This window comes from Rhinolophus sinicus, chromosome 18 (assembly GCF_057876585.1).
Source record: "Rhinolophus sinicus isolate RSI-liver-muscle chromosome 18, RSI-T2T, whole genome shotgun sequence".
Lineage (NCBI taxonomy): Eukaryota > Metazoa > Chordata > Mammalia > Chiroptera > Rhinolophidae > Rhinolophus > Rhinolophus sinicus.
In genome coordinates this window covers 116,075,048-116,096,591 of record NC_142518.1, presented here as the reverse complement: position 1 = coordinate 116,096,591, position 21,544 = coordinate 116,075,048, and the positions used below count along the sequence as shown (strand labels likewise).

At 48.1% G+C, this 21,544-nt stretch overlaps 1 protein-coding gene across 4 annotated transcripts in view; it reads right to left on the bottom strand.

Annotated features, from left to right (window-relative positions):
* The window catches only part of NHSL2 (NHS like 2), a 187,411-nt gene extending 166,834 nt beyond the window's left edge, over window positions 1-20,577 (bottom strand). The window contains exon 1 of one of the 4 annotated variants that reach the window (XM_088795202.1): window positions 20,154-20,577. In XM_088795202.1, coding sequence (XP_088651328.1) covers window positions 20,154-20,433 — 280 coding nt within the window. In that variant the 5' untranslated portion in view covers window positions 20,434-20,577. The remainder of the gene's footprint in view (window positions 1-20,153) is intronic. The other 3 variants (XM_074324037.2, XM_074324042.2, XM_074324043.2) reach the window with 3 other exon arrangements.
* Between the last annotated feature and the right edge of the window lie 967 nt (window positions 20,578-21,544).

The following is a 21,544-nucleotide window of genomic DNA, read 5'->3' as shown; positions in this document are numbered from 1 at the left end:
AAACCTTTGTTAAGAGCCACTAAGATTCCAGGGATATCTGTTACCACGGCACAATCTAGCTCATCCTGTCTGCTTCATGAACTACGTCTTCTCTCTGGGGTCTGTCACTATCAGGGAATGGAAACCATAACCACAGCATGGAAAAACAGGACAATTATTTATCAAAACAACCACAAAAACTATGTAGCACATTGGTAAGTGTAAGTTCTCAGGAATGTTCTACCTCAAGGTTTGATTGCTGGGTTCATGCATGTTTGTTACATTATTACATTAAAAATAGAGATAGATGATAGATAAATAGATAGATAGATAGATAGATAGATAGATAGATAGATAGATAAAGTGAGGGTAAAATTCCAAAATGAACAGCATAGTCCAAGCGTCTAAATGGACTCAGTGAAGGATACAAGTCCTAAGAGGTTGTAAATCCCTTTGTGCAGACCCACATCCAGGCCCTTTGTGGCCTAGCTCTGACTCTCCAGCCCTGTGGGGCTGCTGATTTCTCTTGCCCCGGGTTCTCCATCCCTGGCTACAGCCCCCTCTCTTGAGTCCCCTAATCACTAAGAACATGAGTCCTGCTTCCTGGTTCTCCATAAACGCTCCCAGGTCTCTGCCTGCCACCAAAGGAAGGTGCTGTGTGTCCCTGTGACTCCTCAACCCTCTTCCAGGGCTGGGGGGTGCTCCTAACAGGAGAGGGTGTGGGTTTTGAGGTCAAACAGAGCTGAGTTTGAATCCCAGCATCACAACTTACTTGCTGTGTGATCTTGGATAAGTCATTTGTCTCTCTGAGCCTCAGTGTCTTCGTATTTAAATAGGAACAATGACACTTAAAACTCAAGGGGTCGCTATAAGCATTCTGTGAATGAGACTGCAGGCACACAGACACCGGACACAGTGGGTACCCAAGAGCTGTTGCTTCCCTTTCAGTTCCCTCATTTCTCCTCTTTTCAAAATGGCAACTGACAGTAAACTCTAATCTCATTTTTTTCTCGCGCTTTTATTTTCCTCTTTTGCTGTCCACACACACGACCACTATCACTGCCAGTGGATACCTTCATTCAAACTTGTCTCTTATTTACTGTCTAGTTCAGGGGCTTTACATTTTTATTTTGCTCATTTTTATTTCTTTGTTCTTAACATCAGCACCTGCTTGCAAAGCAAATCACCTGTAGGTCTCCAGTGTACAAGACGGGCCCAGAACTGCTCAGGGCAGCCCCTGATACACCTGTCTGGGATTCCCTAAGGCTCGATGGATGGATCAGATCGCACATTGAAAATTGTTGGGCTCTTCGCCCCTCCCAGATCTGTAGAACGTCAGGGCTGGCATGTTACACCTCTAATCAAGCGCCAAGAGCTCGGAGCCCAGATGCAAAGCCCAGCTCAGCCAACTGGTACCTCAGGCCGATCATGTCCTCTCTCTGTAGTTTTCTTCCTCTCGCTCCATGTTGCAGTCTGTAAAGGGCAAACGCTGCCTACCTCATAGAAGCTGCATATCACCACAATGCCTTTACCGCTGGAAAAAACTCACGGTGACACCTGGCTTTAGAATTTCTAGGAGGGACACAGACAATGGTGGTGGGAAAGACGACAAGTACCTCCCACATTTCTCCTTTTCCCGAGCAGAAGTGAGACCTACTTCCTCCACAGAACCCTGATTCCTACCTCTGAGAAGCCTGTGGCCTCTCACACATCCGCTAGTCTCTTCCTAGCAAGGAGGCTGCTTCCCAGTGGGGCTGTAAGGCTAAGGCTCCCGAGGCAAGGAACCGGGTCCTCTCAGGCACACAGCCTGAACTTGTTGGAGTTTTTGGAGAAAAGGTTTGGCAACCAGCATCTGAACTAAGAGCATTCGTACCTGTCTGCACCACGGATGCAAACTCCTGCCCTGAGGCCCTGGAAACACTGAGCTGTAAAGTAACCTCAGTCAGAACTGACTGCCTGGAACCAACAGGTCAGTGGCCAAGACTCATTCATTTTATTTTATTTCCAGTTTTCCACAACTCCCTCCCCCTCTAATGAGCTGCCCAGGCAACAGGCAATTACACTTGGCCACGGGCTGCTGCTGTGGACTGTGCACACTTAGTTTAATCAATGAGCTTCTGCTTTGGTGTTCACATTTCCCAAGGCTGGAAACACTTCGACAGGGCAAAAGGTCCTTCAGACCACCCAGGTCACTCAGTGCTGCTGACCTCCGCACAGGAGCAAAACGGAGATGGCCGGCTACCTCGGATGAGGCCCCAAGAGGGCGCAGCTATTGCTATTGTTATGGAACTAAACAGCATTAGGAAAATGTTCATTCCTATCAGAAAGAAAAATATTGACAAGGACATGTTAGAGACCCTGAAGGATCCCCCACGACTCCTGCTGTGTGAGGTCCAGAGAGAGCAGCCACAGTGGTATGTGTAGTGTGTATGTTTGTGAACACGTGGGGGTGCATGTGCATGTAGGCATGCGTGCCCGTTATCAAAGTACTCTCCTGAAAAACACAGAAAATGTCTTACCAGTTAAATCTTTACAAAACAGCTGGAGGGGCGCCTCTAAAGAACTCCAAGTACAGGCTCCCTTCACTTGTCACTGACAGATGTGTTGACACATCCAACGATTCTGTGGCTTCAATGTCAAGTGAGAATGGATACCATCCACCCACGTGTTCAAGCCAAAAACCTAGCAGTCATCCTCGACTCTCTTATTCTCCTTCCTCTCCACACCCAATCAGGCAGGAAATCTTACCTGCTTTACTCCCAAATCCATCCCACCCACCCCGACTTCTCATCTCCACTGCCATCACTGTGATCCCAGTCAGCATCACCTCTGACCTGCTTGCACCCTTGCTGCCTCACAGTCCACCCTCTACACAGCAGGCGGGGGGTCGTTTAAGAATATATTGCCTATTTCCTCTCACAGCTGACCCTATGGAAGCACATGTTGCCAGTGGAACCTCCACAAAGCTGGATCACTGAGTGACTATGATGAACAGAGCCCTCTCTCTTGGACCCACCTTGGACAGTTCCCAGGAGTGAGGAATCCAGTGTCTGTTACTGCAGCAGGACTTAGCCCATCCTGACCAATGCGTTGAATTCATGCGTATTTTGGGGGCAGGCATTCTGGCTTCAACTGATCCCTGAAGAAATCTCTTCTACAAGGAGAGGGGTCTGGCTAAATGAGGCATAATGCTCCCAGGGTACCATGAACAGGCTTCAGGCAGGGGCATCATATTAATGAAGTAAGTCAAGCAGGCAGACTGCTCAGCAATCAAGCAATCTGTACCTTGACCAGGATACATGACAGGATTTTGAATGGAGGGAACTGGAGTCCAAACCAGGGTGACTGTATAGAATATGGGAGCAGGAATTAACATGGGGCCTGGCAGGCAAGGTGGAAGTAAAGGAAGGGAAGAAGAAACAACTTAGATGCCTCATAGCTTTCCAAAGGTCACTCTTGGAGGTGACTGATCGCAGATCAAATTGGCAGCAAGAAGACCCGAGGGTGACTGTAGGACCCCAGCTACAGTCACAGGTTCTCCAGCTCCTGGGTCTGCTGAAGCTCATGGGATATTACCTGCCTCAGCCAGGATTGGCTCCGTGGCTGGCCTGGTGAACAAAGCTGGCCAAAGTAACCCTGCCTGGGAGCAACTAGGGGAAGTAGAGGTGGGAGAAAAGAGAGGGGCTTGTATGGTCATAATAAGAGCTGACAGTTATCTAGTGTTTTCATGTGCCAGGCACTGTGACAAGGACATTATATGCACGTTGTCTCCATAATCCTCATAAAGTTAGTACTAGTTTATCTCCACTTACAGACATTAAGTAACTTGCCTAAGATCATACAGCTAGTAAACATCAGAGCCCTGATTTGAATGTAGGATGTATCCTCCCCAACACGTACCTTTAACTATTTTATTTTCTCTTCCTCTTACTCCTTGAGTTTATGTATTTGTTTTCCTTTCTCCTAGTTTCTCAGTCCGCCCCATTTCCTGACACCTCTTCAAACTCCTCTACTTGAAATGAAAAGAAAAAAACTGAGTACACCTTGACTTGCCATCCATTGTTAATTTTTCAGTCGTCCATCTTCTGGCTCAATGTCTCAGCATTTTAGCTTTCCATACACTGACCAGTGACAGGTGACCCTCGTTTATAACCAGAGTACATTGGACGCTGCTGGGACCAGTATACGACAGCAGAGAAGCAGGAAGCCTTTTGGACAAGGTGACCCTCACCAGTAAAAGAGGCGGTGCAGCTCTCTGCGCACAGACAGCCAATCTGGATAGAGGCATCAGGTACTTGGGAACTCAAAATACTTCTGGACTGGGCTTGGTAGCGATGCTGTGGAGGTGACATTTGTAGAAAGGAGGCTATGTCTTCCCTGGAAACATTTGGTGTGTGAGGGAGAGATCCTAGCATGGATTTTGTCTGATTATTTTAAATTATTTGGGACAGACCTTTCTAGAGAGTCAGCTCTGATGTCACAGAAAAGAAAGAGCACAGGGTTGTCTTTAAAATAATGGGATTCTGACCTGGGCGGCCAATAAGTGGCAAAATGAGGACACGCGTTCTATACCTTCCTCATAGGGACGATTTGCAGTGAGCATCAAATAAGTCCATGACATCTACAAGGCACCTCAAACTCAGTAACACAGATTTCCCCCTCCCGAAGCTGCCCACGCTCCAGTGTTCTTTATCTTGGTGAAGACCACCCCTCCCACTTAGGCCAGAAACCCTGCCTCCTCCGTAACTGAAGGCCAGCTCTAAAACCTCCTCAACTTCTTTTGCATCTGGGAATCTGGCCGCTTCCTCTCCAGTCATCAGCACTCTCTTCAAAACCACCATCATCTCTCTCAGACTACAGTAATACCTTTCTAACTGGCTCTGCTCTTGCCCATCCCCCTCCAGTTCATTCTCTGCACAGCAGCCAGAGTGAGTGTTTTGAAATCAAATTCAGATCATGTTACTTCTTTGCTTCGGTGGCTTCCCATTGCTCTTAGGATAAAATCTTAGGACTTCTTCCACAGCCCACAAGACCTCGGGGGGTCGATCACCCTCGCACAGCTCTCCTTCACCACACTCGCCTCCTTGCAGTTCCAGCAGTTCCTGCACCATGCTCCCTGGACTAATACTCCTCCCAAACCTCCTCCAGCTTTGGATGCCTTCGTGATTGTTCATTTCTCCAGGAAAGATTTCCTCAGTTTCCTGAGACTAGGTCAATTCTTTCTATCATTCACTTTAAGTTTATTTTGGTGATTATCTGATTAATGTCTGCCTCTCCCACTAGATTCTTAGCTTCCTGAAGGCAAGGGCCCTGGCTACTTTTGCTCACCATGGTGTCCCCAAGCACCTGACAGTGCCTGACATGTGGTAGATGCTCAATCAATATTTGTTGAGTGAATAAATGAATGTGGATATCCTGGATAAATAGTAAAGGGCTGTGCAAAAATAAATCTGTGTCGCAGAAATGGACAAACTGATCTTAAAATTCATGTGGCAATCCAAGGAACCCAGCACAGCCACAACAATCTTGAAAATGAAAAACAAAGTTGGAGGAATAAAACTTCCCAATCTAAAAACTTACTACAAAGGTATAGTTATCAAAACTGTGTGGTCCTGGCAGAAGGACACACCTATAGATCAATGGAATAGAACTGAGAACCAGAATAAACCCATACATCTGTGACCAACTGATTTTTGACAAAGGCGCCAATAACGTTCTATGGGGAAAGAGTTGTCTCTTCAACAGAAGATGCTGGGACAACTGGATCCACATGCAAAAGATAACTCAAAACGGATCAAAAACCTAAATGTAAAAGCTCAAACCATAAAACTCTTAGAAGAAAACATAGATGTAAATCTGACTGTCTTTGGATTAAACAACAGTTTCTTATATATGATACCAAAAGGGTAAGCAACAGAAGAAAAAATAGATAAATCAAACATCATCCAAACTGAAAACTTTTGTGCATCAAGGGACTATCATGAAAAGGCAACCCACAGAATGGGGGAAAATATTTACAAACCATACAAACTTGTCTGACAAGGGATTAATATCCAGAATAAAGAACTACAACTCCACTAAACTATTATCTGTATCTATGAGTTTTCATTTATTTAGAGGGTAAGGGGGAGGGGGTGGGAGATGAGGGTAAAGGGGGTCAAATATATGGTGATGGAAGGAGAACTGACTCAGGGTGATGAACACACAATGTGATGTATAGATGATGTGTTACAGAACTGTACACCTGAAATCTATGTAATTTTACTAACATTATCACCCTAATAAACTTTAATTTTTAAAAAAGAAACAACTACAACTCCACAGAAAATGACAAACAATCCAATTCAAAAATGAGCATCCACAGCCTTACCTCTTTACCTTTGCTCATACATCTCCCTCTGTCCAGAACAACTTCCTTGTATCTGTCAAGGACCCAATCCAAAGTTAGACATCATGACAAAGCTGTCACTGGCTACTCTCTGAACTCCCCTGGCATCAAGCATGATGTACCTTTTACTGCAATCTGAGCACAGGTCTCCAAGAGTGAGTCCTCTGAGCTGTTAACATTCCTAGCCCAAATCTCACGTATAGAGTTATAGACAGTTTGAGCTGTAGTAAGCCTTAGAGACAGATGATCAAGTCTGTCATACAGAGGGGGGCAGGACCCAAGAAAATGAAAGGACTCACCAGTGGCACAGTAGGTGTTTGGTAAATATTTCTTGCAAGAATGAAGAGCCAGTGATCCATATGCTTGAGAGGTGAAGGGAACTGTGCGAGGTCACGGGACCAAGTTGTTCTTTGGCCCTAGTGCTTCATACAAACCCCATTCTCTGAGCTCAGTAGCACCTTTTGAAGCCCAGGCAATGGTGTGTGTGTGTGTGTGTGTGTGTGTGTGTGTGTGTGTGTGTGTGTGTGTGTGTGTGGTTTAGAGCTCATTTAATTGGTATGGAGTGGGACCCAGGCATCGGTGTTTTTTCAGTGTGCCAGATGATTCTAAAACACAGCCAAGCCTGAAAACCAAAACCAATATCCATTACTTGACAGAGAGGAATTGAAAAGAAATGAAGCAGTTTATCTACCTTGTAAGCTCCATGAAGACAAAGAGTTTTGTCTGTCTTATTCACTGCTATATCCCTAGGACCTAAAAGAGTACATGGCACATAGTAGGTGCTCAATAAGTCTTTATTGAATGAATGAATGGTTTCTTGGTCTTCATAACCTTCCCACTTACCAGCATGGGCAAATCAGTTACAATCTCTCTGAGTCTATTTTTTTTATTTCTCAAATAGGAGTAATAACTCCCAAGGCTGTCAGGAGGAGTATATGAGATAACACAGGTAAAAGTACTTCTTAAATTAGAAAGAAATGCAAAAATTCTGATTAATTTTACAGAAAAATCTCAATTTTCTGTTTTCTCTCCCTGCTCCCCACAAGAAATGTTAATTCTCCTTTTAGTCCCAGCAGATACAGTGTGCCCTGAATATCCCAGGGCCCACTAGAAAGCCCTCCATCTGATCCTACCCCACCCTAAGCTCTTCCCCGAAGGTGATGGAAACACATTCCTTTCAGTACAACTCACCCCCCATTCACTGTGATTTAGAACATGCGTCAGGGATTCAGATTCTGGATCAAATTGTTTACTCTTCTCTGAGCCTGTTTCCTCATCAAGGAGATGGGGCTGATCATGATAACTGTATCATGGAATCGCTGTGAGGAATAAATGAGTTCATGATTGCCATATAGCCGGGCACACTGTAAGCTCTGAAAAATAATAATAAAAGCCATGGCTTTTTGTCCAAACGGTCTTCAATTTTAAAAAAGGGAGGGTCACCTCAGTGAAAGAGTAAGGTGGGGTAATCTAGCTGTGGTATTTGGCACTTTCCGATATCTGGAGTTGATTTGGTGAGGCAAATAGATGTTATTTCCTCTCCTTATTAGTCAATCAGCAAATACGTCCTGAGCACGTGCTGCATACCAGGACACCAGACAAACACAGACAGGGATGAGGTACAGCCCCACCCTTGAGGAGTCTGGTGGGAGACCTGAGCTCTGAACAAAAAGGTCACAGCCCAGGCACAGCTGTTCATTTGCCGGGAGTATATCCTGAATGCAGGCAAAAATCTCTGGGATTAAACAAATCATCTCTTGGGTGTGGGGAGCTTCAGAGCATTGGTAACAGCACATATTACAATGCAGCTGATGGTAAGCATTAACTACAATGGCAGATTTATTAGATTACAATGGAAAGGTTTAAAGAAATACAAACACCATCTCCTACTAGAACACTTAGTCATTCAACAAACATTTTCAGTGTGCCTACTTCTAAACTAGATGCTGGAGAAACAGGGGTGAGTCAGCCACTACCCTGGTTCTCAAGGATGATACGATATAATATTTGAGGGGTGATTTTTTTGTTTGCAAAGCCTTTTTCCATACGAGATTTCATTTGATCCTCTCAGCAAGTAGAAAACAGAGGCTGAGCACTGAAATTACCCCAACTAGCAAATACTGGAATTGGGCTTATCCCTAGGGCAAAATAAGCAAAGTGAGCCAGGCTCATAACCAGGCTCCTTTCTATCGCGGAAGAATGTCACTAGCCCACAACCACCTAATGTAAGTCTGATTTCCTTTGTGGTTGAGGAAACCCTTCAAAGGCATCTAAACGTATCAGGATCTGAAGGCCATGGTAGTTCTACCCTTCCAGTTCATCTTAGGCCCAGGAATGGCCAGGCTGTTCTTCTGAGTTTCAAAGTAGCATGTTAGTTTCAAGAGGTAGTCAAGGAAAGGAAGTAAAAATGAACTCAAGAAGGGTCAACAGATATTTGGCAGTCCCTGCCTCAACTATCTGCTCCCAAGCTGGGCCACATGGAGGAACCAAGTTTGCAAAAGTGAACAAAGCACAGCAGAGGGAGTCAGAGAAGGCTGTAAGGAAGAGGAAATGTCTGAGTTGGAGTCTTGATGGATGAATAGGAGTTTTCTGGAAGACAAGACAGGAAAACCCCAGGGAAGCTTTCCCTGCCTCTGTGCTCTGTCTTCCCAATTGTTAAGACTCAAGAGCCAACGGTCAGTCTTATACATTCAGCGTCACCACTACCTGGCACAGGGCCTGGCACAGCCTTAGTACAACAAATTAGGTAGGAATTAGCCCTTAAAGCCAGCTCTGAATCACCAGATTAGAGATCAACTGCTTTCCTTTGTTAAAGAACATGAAAATCAAAGGGGGAAAATAGCTCAGCTATGCCCAAACTCACCATTTAAAAGCACATTTAAGCAGAACACAACAAAGTTTCTGAAAAGATACTGAAGTGTGAAGTGATGTCCACATTTTCCCTCCTAGCACCCATAAGCAAGGTGCCCTCACAAAGAACAATTAGCCCTAATTGTTCATGGTGGAAAGGAGAGATTTAGCCTGGAGCTGCAGACGGGAGCAGCACAGCCCCCTCCAACAGCAGACAGCAGCCTGTGCATCTGGAGAGGAGACGTTTTGTCACCAAAAAGAAGCTCTTCCGGGAGGGATGCGGCATGGGTGGAGCTGGCAGCAGACGGGGTGACTTAAAGAGGGTGGGGATCAGGAGGGGCGTTCTATAAATTCCTCAACAACAAGGTCTAGCTCTTCCATAGATCTGTGTGGCTGGTGCCTGGCCCAGTGCAAGCTGTCTTCCTACAAGGGTACCCCGCCAAGGGGTCTCACGTGGGGGACAAAATTCAGCCAAGCCCAATGCCCTGACTGCACATGGAGGAAGGGGCACCTTCATTCAATGATTATGCTCAGAAAGGGTGACGTTTTAAAACTGGTCCACCCAGGATGCTCTAATTTTTAATAGTTATGACCAGAACAAGTGACTTTCTCTCTTAGAGAAGGTGCCTTTGTCTAACGCTTCCACCAAAAGGGGTGGGTTTCCCTCATTGGTCCATCCAGAGGAGGCTCCCTTTTTGCCATCCCTCTGCCTGAAAGGGACACCTATTTGCCACATATGTTACTGACCCCCACTGGCATCTAACAGCACTTCAATAATGCTTACTGGAAGGAAGAGGGTCCTCACCTTCACTATCTCTTCCCCCTCCCTCAACGTCCCCTCCTGTGTCCATCATGTAGTTTTGCAAGTACAAGCACAAGTCTGTGCAAGTCACTAACATTTGTTTCCTAAATCTACCATTTTCATTAACTCGGAATTACAGGGGAAAAAGACTTCACAATGGGGAGTAAACTTATGTAACACATTATTCCAAGAGGTAATACAGGCTAGAAACTTGAAGGCAGGGAGACTTCGCTATCCAGAATCCTCAAGACCTGAGTCTCTCTGAAAGGTTTTCGGGAGCTGGACTTTTCCCGCTTTCAGTACGGTACTGAAACTTTTGCACCATTTGAACGGAACTCATCCTGGGAGGCAAACTACAGAGGCTGCCTTTAGCATCTTTCCCCTCTGCTCACAGCAGGGAAGGGGGAATAGTAAAGGTGCCCCCATAGTTCTCCTCTCTCCCTCGTCCCCTTGTCCCAGCCTTTCTCATGGGTTGCTAAGGTCACCTAAGTGGATGTCGCAGGACCCCAAAATGGCCACAGGAGAGGTTCTGCACCAGAAGTCAGTGTGGCCACCCACCCTGGAGAAGCCTCTGGACCCAGTCTTCTTTCTTTCTCAGGGCAGCTGTTGGCCTAGAGCCACATTCTAACACTATTTCTACTGGGATCGTGAAGGGGATAAAAGGAAAAGATAAGTGATTTTTCTTCTAAATCACATTTACTGAAGCAGATATGGATTTTGAAAATAATAAATGCATCTGGACAGCTGCTATCCCTATTCCTAAGGCAGTAATGTACCTACATGTCAGAGAATGCGGGAAAGCATGGGGTCGGATCTAGACCCTGCTTCCCAGGCAACGTTTCCAACTTCTACTTGTGATTTCTGCCATAGCCTGATTTGGAACAGTAAATATCACCAACTGGAACTTTCTCTCTCCTCCCTCCACCCCAGCACCCCTGTGCACGGGGAATCTTTACATTTTCTTGCAAAGAGAAGGGAGTTGAGGTTGACCTGAAGCAGGGATCCTTGCCAGGAACATCACGTGTGACATTCAAGTGGCTACAACATAGGAAAACAAAAATACTGCTCTTATTGAAACGTTAGTGGCTTCTCATGGCATCTTATAACCAAAACTGTAAAATAAAAGATGCTTTACTTTCCCTTAACATGTAGTTATTCTTTTTGTTAATAAAATAAAATGGCGCCACTTTTGTAATTTCCTTTGTTCTCTTATAAAAAGTATACTATCTAACTTGGTACTACTGTGGCTTACAATGAATTCATCTGTGAAACCTTTTCTTGTCACTTTAATCTAAGCCTGCATTATACTTCATGAACATTATCCACAAAGATATTATAATTTTTCAAGGATCATGTGGTCAGATAAATTTGGGGAACTCTGGACTGCTGTCTTCCAGCTTTAACCGTCTATACCTGCACAGTGGTTCTCAACCCTGGCTGCACATTAGAATCACCTAGGAATCTTTCAAAAATCCTGATTCCTGGGCCTCATCCCACAGAACTCCTCGTTTTGTTGGAATGCGGTGTGGCCACAGATTAGTAATTTTTTAAAGCTCTCCCAGTAATTCAGATTTGCACCCAGGGTCTCTATTTTTGGCTGAATTTAAAAAAACGAAAAATGCAGTCAGACAAGCTGTGTGAAGGACCCTACCCTGGGAAATAACTGAATTGCATATTGTAGACACTACCAAGGTGTTCCCATGACCTTGAGGCTGCCTGGTTGTTGACATAAGGGCTTCCTCGCTCTGTATCCCTGAGGGTGAGGGTTAGGCCTGTTGGACCCTCAGGCAAACTGCCAAGTACGTCACTGAAACAACCTTAGGCCCCATACAGTTCATGAGATGGAGGTGTTTTTTTCACCCGTAAACCAAGCTAGGTCTGTAAAAGCAGTGAGTCCAGCCAGGAGACACGCAGACAAGCCAAGGGAAGAGGTGAACAGAGAGCCAGCAGGATGCTTGGACGAGAGCGCTGCCCAAAGGCAGGGGATGCTGCCTGGCTGTGCGGCCTGCATCCGTCCTCGGCTGCTTCATTAAAGGCCCTCCTTGGCGGCCCAGCCTGGCGGGTGCTGTGGTCAGCCAGGACCACATATTCCCTGACAATAAACATCTCATAGCTGCCAGGACTCTCGGTGGTGCCTCGGCTTCAGTTCCAAAGAATGTTTTCCCCCTCACTTGGCAAGGCAGCGAACAGATGTCAGTGGGGGGAGAATGAAGGGAGGGGTCAAAGGAAAGGAAAATCCCTGGGTTGGGAGAGATGAGCTGACAGCCTTGAAAGCTAGATGCTGCTCCTCGCGGGCTCACAGGCATTCTTTACATATTCTGGAAAAAGGAAGAATGGCTGCAACTCAGAGCTGTCTAGGAAACATTCTAACTTCATCTTTACAGTACCCCGCTCTAGGGATTTCAGAGGGCTTCGTGGAATTTCACGTTCTTAGGTTTTGTGACTATTGTACGTGCATTATTTTGCATCCTTGCAATAACCTTCTGAACTGGACAGCATTTAACCCCCTTTTATAGATGGGGACTATGGCTCAGAGATGTAAGGCAGCAAATAGGTGTTAACATTTTGGCATGTACCCCTTCAGTGTCTTTCTGATATGTGTGTGCTTTATTTTGGATTGTAATATATGCAATTTTATACTCTGGTTTTCCACTTAGCATTATTTTATTCATTTCCACGTATCTTATATATTTGTTTCCAGCATGATTTTTCTCAGCTGTATAGTATTCTATCACATAGACCTGTCAACATGTATGTAATCACACCCCTATTAAGTTTTCTTTTTGTCTGTTAATATAAATAACCAAAACATGCAGTGAGCATCCTCGAACATTTTCCCCACAATATCTGATCATTTCTTTAGCAGAAGGTCCTGGAAGTGGAATTACTGGGTCACGGGGGACAAGAGTATATAACACCAGCATTGGAGTTGCTGACAAGTATGCTGCATGGCCTCCGGCAAGAGCAGAGGAAGCCCAGGCCTGTGGATGAAGGAGACCTCGCTTCCCTCAGGGTCTACTAGCTGGGGAGGAGAATATGAGTTTGGCTACTTTGCAGATCCTGAGAATCAGACTACAAATTGCCAGGCAGTTAATTACACTGTTCTCAGAAGCTATGATTTCAGTTAGAATGAAAACAGCTGAATCGTTTTTTAAACTCATCTCTTCTTTGAGTCCATTTTCCAAAGGGGGAAAAAAACATTTTTCTGATTTTCCCCAAGATGAATTACAGACCATTTTTAAGAATCTATGCCATGTAGAAAGAAAAAAATAAATGAGACAGTCAAACCTCAAATGTCCCCACTCACCAAATACTAGGGACATAAATAATATATTTCGCTTTGGAGTACAACTGGACACACAGCCAGGGACATACAGGCAGGTACACTCTTGCTCTCTCTCCCTCTGTCTTTCTCACTGGGGCTTGGAGCTGCTCCTGGCCTTGCCCTGCAAAGCATGGAGGGGCCGAGGTCACCCAGGTCTCATCTGCCCAAGGATGATGAAAACTTGAATGCAGACCAAGAAAATCTGCAGTTACTATTACAAGTTCATTTTAGCCTTCTCTAGACCCTCTGGTATCTAGCGCCTTGGCCAGCAAAAGGGCCGCCCCACCCCACGTCCACCCTGAGGGCTCATTCTGAGTCAGGAGGCGCCTTGCACCCTTTCCTGAATCACTTGACTTAGTTCCTCCCCCACACTAGTCCTCTCACATATTCAGGCTTTGCACAGGCTACTTCCTGAGCCAGGAATTCCCTCCCCCTCTGGCTTCAACTGGTGGGCTCCACGTCATCCTTCAGAACTCGCACATCACAGCCTCCGAGAGGCTTTGCCAAGCCTCCGGGCAAGTCAGGTGCAGCTCATCTGCCTTCCCTTTGCCCCCCAGGCTTGCCTCCACAGCAGTACGATGACTCGATGCTCTCCTCACTGGACTGTGGGGCTGCATTCTAGCTTGGCTCTATATTCCCAGACCCAGCACAAGACCGGACCCAGAGTCAGGTGCTCAACAAATGTGTGATGGCTGGAAAGAAGGGAGGTATCAAATGTAGTTAAGTATTTCCTAAGTGCCTGTTAGGTGCCAAGCCTATGTTAGGGGCTAGAGATACAGATGAAGACCTTGGCCCTGAAGAAGCTTACGTTCCACTGAGGAGCTTACATTTCAGAAAGAGAGAGGGAGGGCGGGGAGGAGAGCAGGAGGCAGGGACAGAGCCGCCTGCCTGATGGCTCAGACCTCCCAGGTTAAAGGAGTGATGCCTAGTCGTACTGTGCACGACCAGACCCGCTGCCTCACACACAGCACCTTGCTGCAAGCCTGCTCTTGTAAATACTTAGTCAATATACCTCTTATTTGTGGCATATTAACATAGCCCCCCCCCCCTTAAGATATCGCCATCCTGTGCACTCTAACTTAAAATTTTCACTGAGGGGTTATCTAAGTGGAATCATGGAATTCTGCAAAGGTTAGGCCACCGGTTCCCAACTAAAGATAGAAGACTCTAGAGAGCCATGGAATTAGCACAAGAAATGCACGAGTTTGCAGACCCACCGAGCACGGTCCATATAGCCAGAAAAAGCACTACTCTGCCTACGTGTAAAGATAAGGTCATCAATTGCAAATCTACAAATTCATGTAAGCGCATCGCTGAATTCACAGTAGCATTCTGTCACTGGTTTTATTTTTGTTTTTACCACAGAGGATTCTAAAAGTCCCAATGCCATCCTTAGACCCCAAACCAGAGTGAATGAAAGTCCTCTGGGGTGTGAACCGGGGTCCTGGTTCTGAGCTCTCCCCCACCTAGAGAAGGAGGAGACCCAGTGTCCTGGCAGCAGGTGCTGAGGTGGTGGGAAGTGAGATGGCATCTGCCCCACAGACTGGGAGCCCTTTGGAGGGAGACACTGTGTCGGATTTATCTCTGGGTCTCCAGGACCCAGCACAAGGGTGAGGGGGCAAGGGGACAGGGTCCACACAGAGTTGTGACCTCTCTTCAAGGCTAGAAAGTCATGATCTGAGGAAAAGGTGATTTGAGGCCCTCAGAAAGGATATATAGAATAGCAAAGCTTGTAAGCCTGTTAAGCTACTTAAGCTTTGAAGAATAATAAATCTGTGCTTTGGAAACATGTATGCTAAATGCATTTTTGCTATTTATTTTACTTTCTCAGTCCCCTTTGTTTTTAATAAAAGTGCCTATGGAAATGCCAACCACGCTCTGCTGTAACAACAGAAAATGGTCAGGATATGGTTGTGTGACAATGAGTGTCCACAACTGGATGACGAGCTACAAAGGAGAGTAGTAGGTATAAAGATGACAGAAGGATTATGAGTGAAAAGATACCAATGGAAAAGTAGCCTTCAGAGGACAGTATGAGGGTCAGGGCCCAGCCACCCCTTCCCACCCGAAGATTCTTTTCCCAAAACTACGTCCCACTCAAAGCTCACAGGAGACTATGTTTTGTTTTAGGAAGGGAGCCTGCTGCCTCGCATCTATCGTGCGCATGATGGAAACTTGAATTTCCTTCCCCCTCTTCCCCTCCAGCCTACCCTCGAGATCCCAACTGCGGAAACCATATGGGGCCTATTCGTTAGAGCATCCCTTACCTCCCGATGATAGTGGGAGTCATTCCTCATCCTGGATAAGTTCCAGCTGGATAACATGCCAGGGCAGAGCCTCTCAATGAGCAACTGACTTTGAACTTCACATCATTGCAGACGGCAGAGCACCACCTTGGATGTCAGAAGGCCTGGTTTCTAGATCAAGGCCTCCTGTTACTGACCTGCTATGTGACCTAGCCAGTGCCACATTCCCCAGTAGGCATATTAAGTACACACCTAGGCCACCAACAGGAGTACAAAAGAGAGAGAATGAGAGAATCTAATAAAAGTCATTTTAATTTCAACATACATGTGGAGCTTTGAGGAATTTCAAAAAATAACATTTTATTTGAAGGTTTAGCATTGCTTTCATTTGGAGTTACGTATGGAGAGGCACTGTCAGCTTTTCAGCACTTAGGGCTACTGCAGGTCTTGATCCAGCTGGGGGCCTTTGGACAAGTCCCTTCCCTTTTCTGGGACTCAGCAGCCAAGTGTTATAATGCCCATAATGGTTAATGACCAAATCTGTGGTGCCACATAGTAGAAATCGACTCCACCCAAGCCAGAGAAATACAGGGACAGATGATGCAAATTCATCACTCTCCTCCTGACACCTAATCAAATTCATAAAGGTCAAAGTTGAGCCCAAGAGCCATAACATGAGTCTTCTCCTATTACTCTACTATTCTGTCATCCTGATGCTTTTATCGCTTTAGCTGTTCACGTGTCTAAAAAAGGAGAAGATTAAATTTCTTGTTTCTAAAGTGGAGGAAATTCTAGTGGACATTTTCATGTCCAAATTTCCAGGAGAGATGTTTTCAACACACGGAAATACCATGAAGCAGACCAGGAATTTCATGGTATTTAAAAGAAAATGGGCCTGCTCCTCCACTCCACTCTATCAAGCCACTGTCCCAAGGGTCTCTGGGGAAGAAAGGTAGGACAGAGACAAAGTGAGCCCTGGCACAGTGCCCGTTCCAAGTCCCCAAAGCTCCCCTTGGTCCATCCGACTCAAGCAGGCCACTAGCAGGCCTCCTCACTAGCAATGACAGTCAGATTTAGGGTCTACAACACCTCATCTAATGGTAAACTGGCTGCAGTCTAGAGGTGAAGCTGTCATTTTTCCTGTCCATATAGATGTACAACAGTATCCCCTCTCACTGGAATTATGATTTAAACATAAATAAACCAGCTGTCCTTTACGATTTGGAGCCAGAATTGCCACAAAGTCGGACAATCAAGAGACAGGAATTCTACATACAGATGGAGAGGGAGTTTTCACCGTCAACCCAACAGGCTGTATTCAAGACAAACGCATTGCAAGAGGAACAGAGCATCTTTCCCACAGCAAGTTCATGGGCTAGCATCACATGATAGCTCCCCAGTGTTATTAAACATGCCTAGAGTTGTCTAGTGTTTCAATGACTTCCTTGCTCACACAGGAGATATTATACCCCTAGGCCAGTGGTCTGATTGCTTTTTTAATTGTCATCTAAGTACCTACAAACATTAAATAGATCTCTGAGGGAGGAACTGGAAAGCTTGGATTGACTCAGCATATGGCGGCAGGCAAGGAGCCATTTCCCACTGGCTTTGACCATGCCATTCTTGAGATGAAGACCAAAGAGTATAGGACATGAATATAATAAAATGGGTCAGATGTAAGGAAAAATTCAAGTTACAGGAAGGGCCATGCCAAGGGTTTGGCAGCAACCACGGATCCATAGCCTGAGGAGCCAAGTATGGTCCTCTAGCAAGCCCTCTCCTCCTTCCAGCCCCCATCCCCCACCCCACACTAGTTACAAGAGCTTCTAGGGAAGTCTCAAAGGGGTTCGAGTTACCAGAGAACAGCCTTCAGTAGAGGAGAGGATGTTGCCAGGCAACCAGCCCAGCCCAAGTCCCACCCTTGTGACCTTGAAGATGGTAGGGGCATGACCCCTGACAGTATAGAGGAACCCTTTGGATTCCTTTAGCATCAACTTTCTCTTTCTGTGTCTCTCCCTGTCCTCCCCCTCTGCCTCCCAGGGCCCATGGCCAGCCTGAAGTCTGTTCTCCACAAGCCTCAAGGCTATGGGCCAGCTTGACTTGCCATTACTCAGTATGTAGGTGGCAAGCAACCTGTCCCTGCAGGGAGGCTACAAGCTGCTGGCCTGTCAGGTGTCATTCACTCTAACAATGTTACTTCCAAACCTTCCTCCCTCCTTCTCAGGTCTTTCCTGCCCTCAGGGTCGAAGAAGCAGGTAGAGAAAGAATTTGGGGGCAACCCAGCCAGAGAGAGGATTTATAGGGTAAAATGCTGACTGAGAGTGTTGATCACCAGGAAAATGGTGTGTAAAGAAGTAGGAGTGCTAGGAGGAACAGACACAGGGGAGGAAACAGAGTAAGGCCTGACAGTGGTTTAAAATGGGTATTTATTTGTTTGGGGTTGAATATCATATACAGCCTGCTGAACACCTTGTTGAAGCTTATGCCTGAGCAACAAGGGGGTGGCCAGATGGTGCACTGATTATGCTCCCCAACTATCTTTTCATTTAGCATTTATGCTCAGATAGTTGCTGAGAAGGCCTAATTTAAGTGCTACACAATCAAAGCTCCTGAAAAGAAAAGTGTGCAGTGGCAACGTCAAGGGGGGTCTAGGGTAGGGCATTAGATTAGAAAATGGAAGATCAGACCTTCCTGCCGACTGAGGTAGCTGTGTCCCACTGATGCAGCAGGCTCCTCAGTGCCTCTGAGCTGAGAGACAAGCACATTCTCAAAGGCAAGTGGCCACACCAAAGATGAGAGAGAGATGGACGCTCTCCCAGCTCTTGCAAACTTCAAAGAAGCCAAAGCAATGTAATTTATCCTAAGAATCGCTCCCTTCCTTTAAAAGACATCCATTGCATAAAGCAGTCTCTTTCTAACCCAGCAGATCACCGGAAAGGGTTAGGTGCCAAGGCGACCCGCTGAAGCCAGGCCTTCCCCCACCTGGAAAGGGCTTTCCAATTAGCCGGCGGAAAGGTTCAAGTTGGAAGCACAGAGCCTGCTCCTTGTCCTTAACTTACCCTGCTGAACTCAGTAGGTGGCTCTCTGCAAGCTGTGGGGACTCTGAAAACTACTCCCCAAGCTGACCTATCAAATTTCTCCTAGGCTAATCCTGGTAGTCAGAGGGACCCCAACAGAAAAAAGAGAAAAACTCAACAACGACCTTCTTACCCTCTTTGTTAACTGAGAACCGTGCAGACCTAGGGTCCCAGCTGTCCGGTCCCCCACCATACAGACGTTTCTGGTCCCATGTCCACATTCCATCTGACAGTCATCTGCACCTTCCCCCTTCTCTTTCCCACAGGATCCGGCTCATTTTTCTCCACCAGTGCCCTCCACCATCGACCTCAGAGGTCACACTCCTTGAAGAGGACTGCCAGGGCCTCTGACTCCTGTCCTGCTGGCAGGAGCAGGGGCAAGGTGCGGTCTCAAGGGACAGGGGCTGACCCAGGCAATTCTTTCCCAAGGCAGCTGGAGGCTTGCACTGCAAAGTCAGCCAGTAGCCATCTTCTGCCCCTATTTGAAACTTTCTGGCTGCACTGCTCCTCTCCCCTAACTTTCTGGTAGCGCCAACTGGCTCCGGAGCCTGGCATACCCCAGCTGTGGCCAGCATTTCCAGCACAGAGTCCCCTTGCTTCCAGCAAAAGGCCCACACTCGAAGGGAGCACTGCACTTCCACGGAGAGAGCGTTCCCCACGCAGTGTTGGGGTTCAAAGTAGCAAAGGACAAGGGCTTGCCTTGCCCTCCTACCCTCTCACGGGTCCTGTGTACTGGGCTAGTTTCTCAAGCATGGCTGATTCCTAAAAGAATCACGAGACTGATGACAGTTGCTATAAAAGGTTCTCTCAAGCAAATCTGTGTAGCCAGACACCAGGGGTAGGGGATTAGCGACTCGGGGGGCCAGTCCCTCTCCACCCCCACCCTCCTCGGGCCACCCCTGACGCAGTGGCCCGAAAGCGTGGGGAGAAGCAAGCGAGAGGGCGCTCAGACACACCTCTGAGTGCGAGCCACGATCACGCTCCCGCGCGAAGTTGCACAGGTTTAAAGCCAGTAGGCACCGCGGCCAGGCTCCCGCGGCCGCGTAGGTGGTGGGCGGCCGGGGCGTGCTTTCCCAAGTGGCTGAGCTCCTGCACCGAGCAAAGACGCCAGCAGCGCGGCCATTTGGCTCCCGACGCCCGCGAAGATGAGAAGACGCCTCGGGCCTGGGGGCGGCGCTGAAGCTGTCCCGGACCTAGTGGCTCCCAGGGACCCTGTGGGTCCACCCCACCCCCACCCCGCCTATCTCCCCGGCTTCCCCAGGAGGCGGCCGCCAAACCCGAGGGCACCGGCCACTGAGGACGGCGCGGCCAGTCAGGGAGCAGGGAATTCCAGCAGGAGAACGGCGGGTGGGGAGTCAGGGAGACCGGATCCCCTCGCCCCCTGGGAAAGGCCAGCAAGCGCGGGGAGGGAGGGCGCTGAGTGGGCCCACTGGCGCCCCCAGAGGCGGGGTAGACGCGGGGCCGCGAGCTGCCAGGACGTGCTTACCTAGCTCGTCCTCGTCCTCCTCCGCGCCGAGCAGGCGGCAGGGAAGGCGGCGGCGGAGGCGCGCGGTGCGCCGGACCAGGCTGTCGGTGCGGCGCCCCAGGGCCAGCAGGTGTCCCTCGAGGTCCTCGAGCAGAGCTAGCGAGTGGCCGCAGAGGTCGGCGAGCTGCCGGAGCAGGCTGAGCGCGGCCAGGTGGCTTACGTCGCGGAGCTCCGCCAGCGGCTGCCGCGGGTTGCGCGGGCACAGGCGCTGGGGCACCACCGTACGCCTGTAGAAAGGCATCCCGGGCGCGGGCGCAGGCGCGGGCGCGGTGAACCAGCCCGGTGGCGCGGCTGGCTCGCCCCAAGCGACGCCCCTGGCCCGAGCGCCCCTGAGCGGTGGCCCTGGGCGCGGGCGGGGAGGGGCGGGCGCCAGAGATGCTGGGCGGGGGCTGGGGGCGGGGGACGGGCTGACGGTCCCCCCGGGGCTGCACTCGCGCCCGAGCCACCAGTCCCTCTGACTCCGCTTCGCTGGGCTCCTCCTCCTGCCCGCCTCTCTCCACCTCCTCCTCCCTCACTCCGCTACTTCGGGATCCCCCCACCCACCTTCTTTCTTTTTTCTTTTTCTTTCTTTTTTTTTTTTTCCAGTCAGAGATTCGCAGATTAACGCTTGATCCGGGAGAGGAGGGAAAGGGAAGTAGGAGTGAAAAGAACGAGCTGGTGCGTGAAAGGAATGGCCGTGTGAGTGGAGTGTGTGTGTGTGTCGTGTTCGGTGCAATATGTGTGCCCACGTCCTCCTGCGAAGCTTGCATCCCAGGACTGATGCTTAAGTTGTTTTGTGCTTCGTTATTTCACTTACACTTTTTCTTCGTAAATAAAAATTTGAGCATACCGGAGACCAACCGAATAATAGTCTGACTTCATTCATCCGGCTTTCCTGCCACAGCCATGTACTCGGTGCCGCGCACGGGCTACACTAGGCTGAGGGCCGCCTTCTAGTGCCCAGGAACTTGGAAACGAAGGGGAAAGAACCAAGTATCTTACTCCACTATTCAGGAGCAGTGTCTCTGGGGAGTCCCAGGGTGCCTGGACACGGTCAAGGCTCTGGAATGAATGAATGAAAACAAACCCATTCTCAGGAGCACTACACTCGGTTTGGATGGAGAGCCCAGACCTGGGCGCCTAGGATGCCTGGGGAAAGGGGCGGGGGTCATACAGGGGCCAGGCTGTGCTTTCAGTGCTGGCAGCCCTGTGGTCCCATCCTGACTTCTCTTCATTCTAGAAGGTAAAAAGAGGGGGACTCTAGTGTCCTCAGAGTGCCTGAGTGTGTGTGCCCCTGTGTACTTTGGGAGTTTCCACTCAGAACACTTATTTCAACACACTGAGCTCCCATCCGATTCTCCTCTAACCCACTT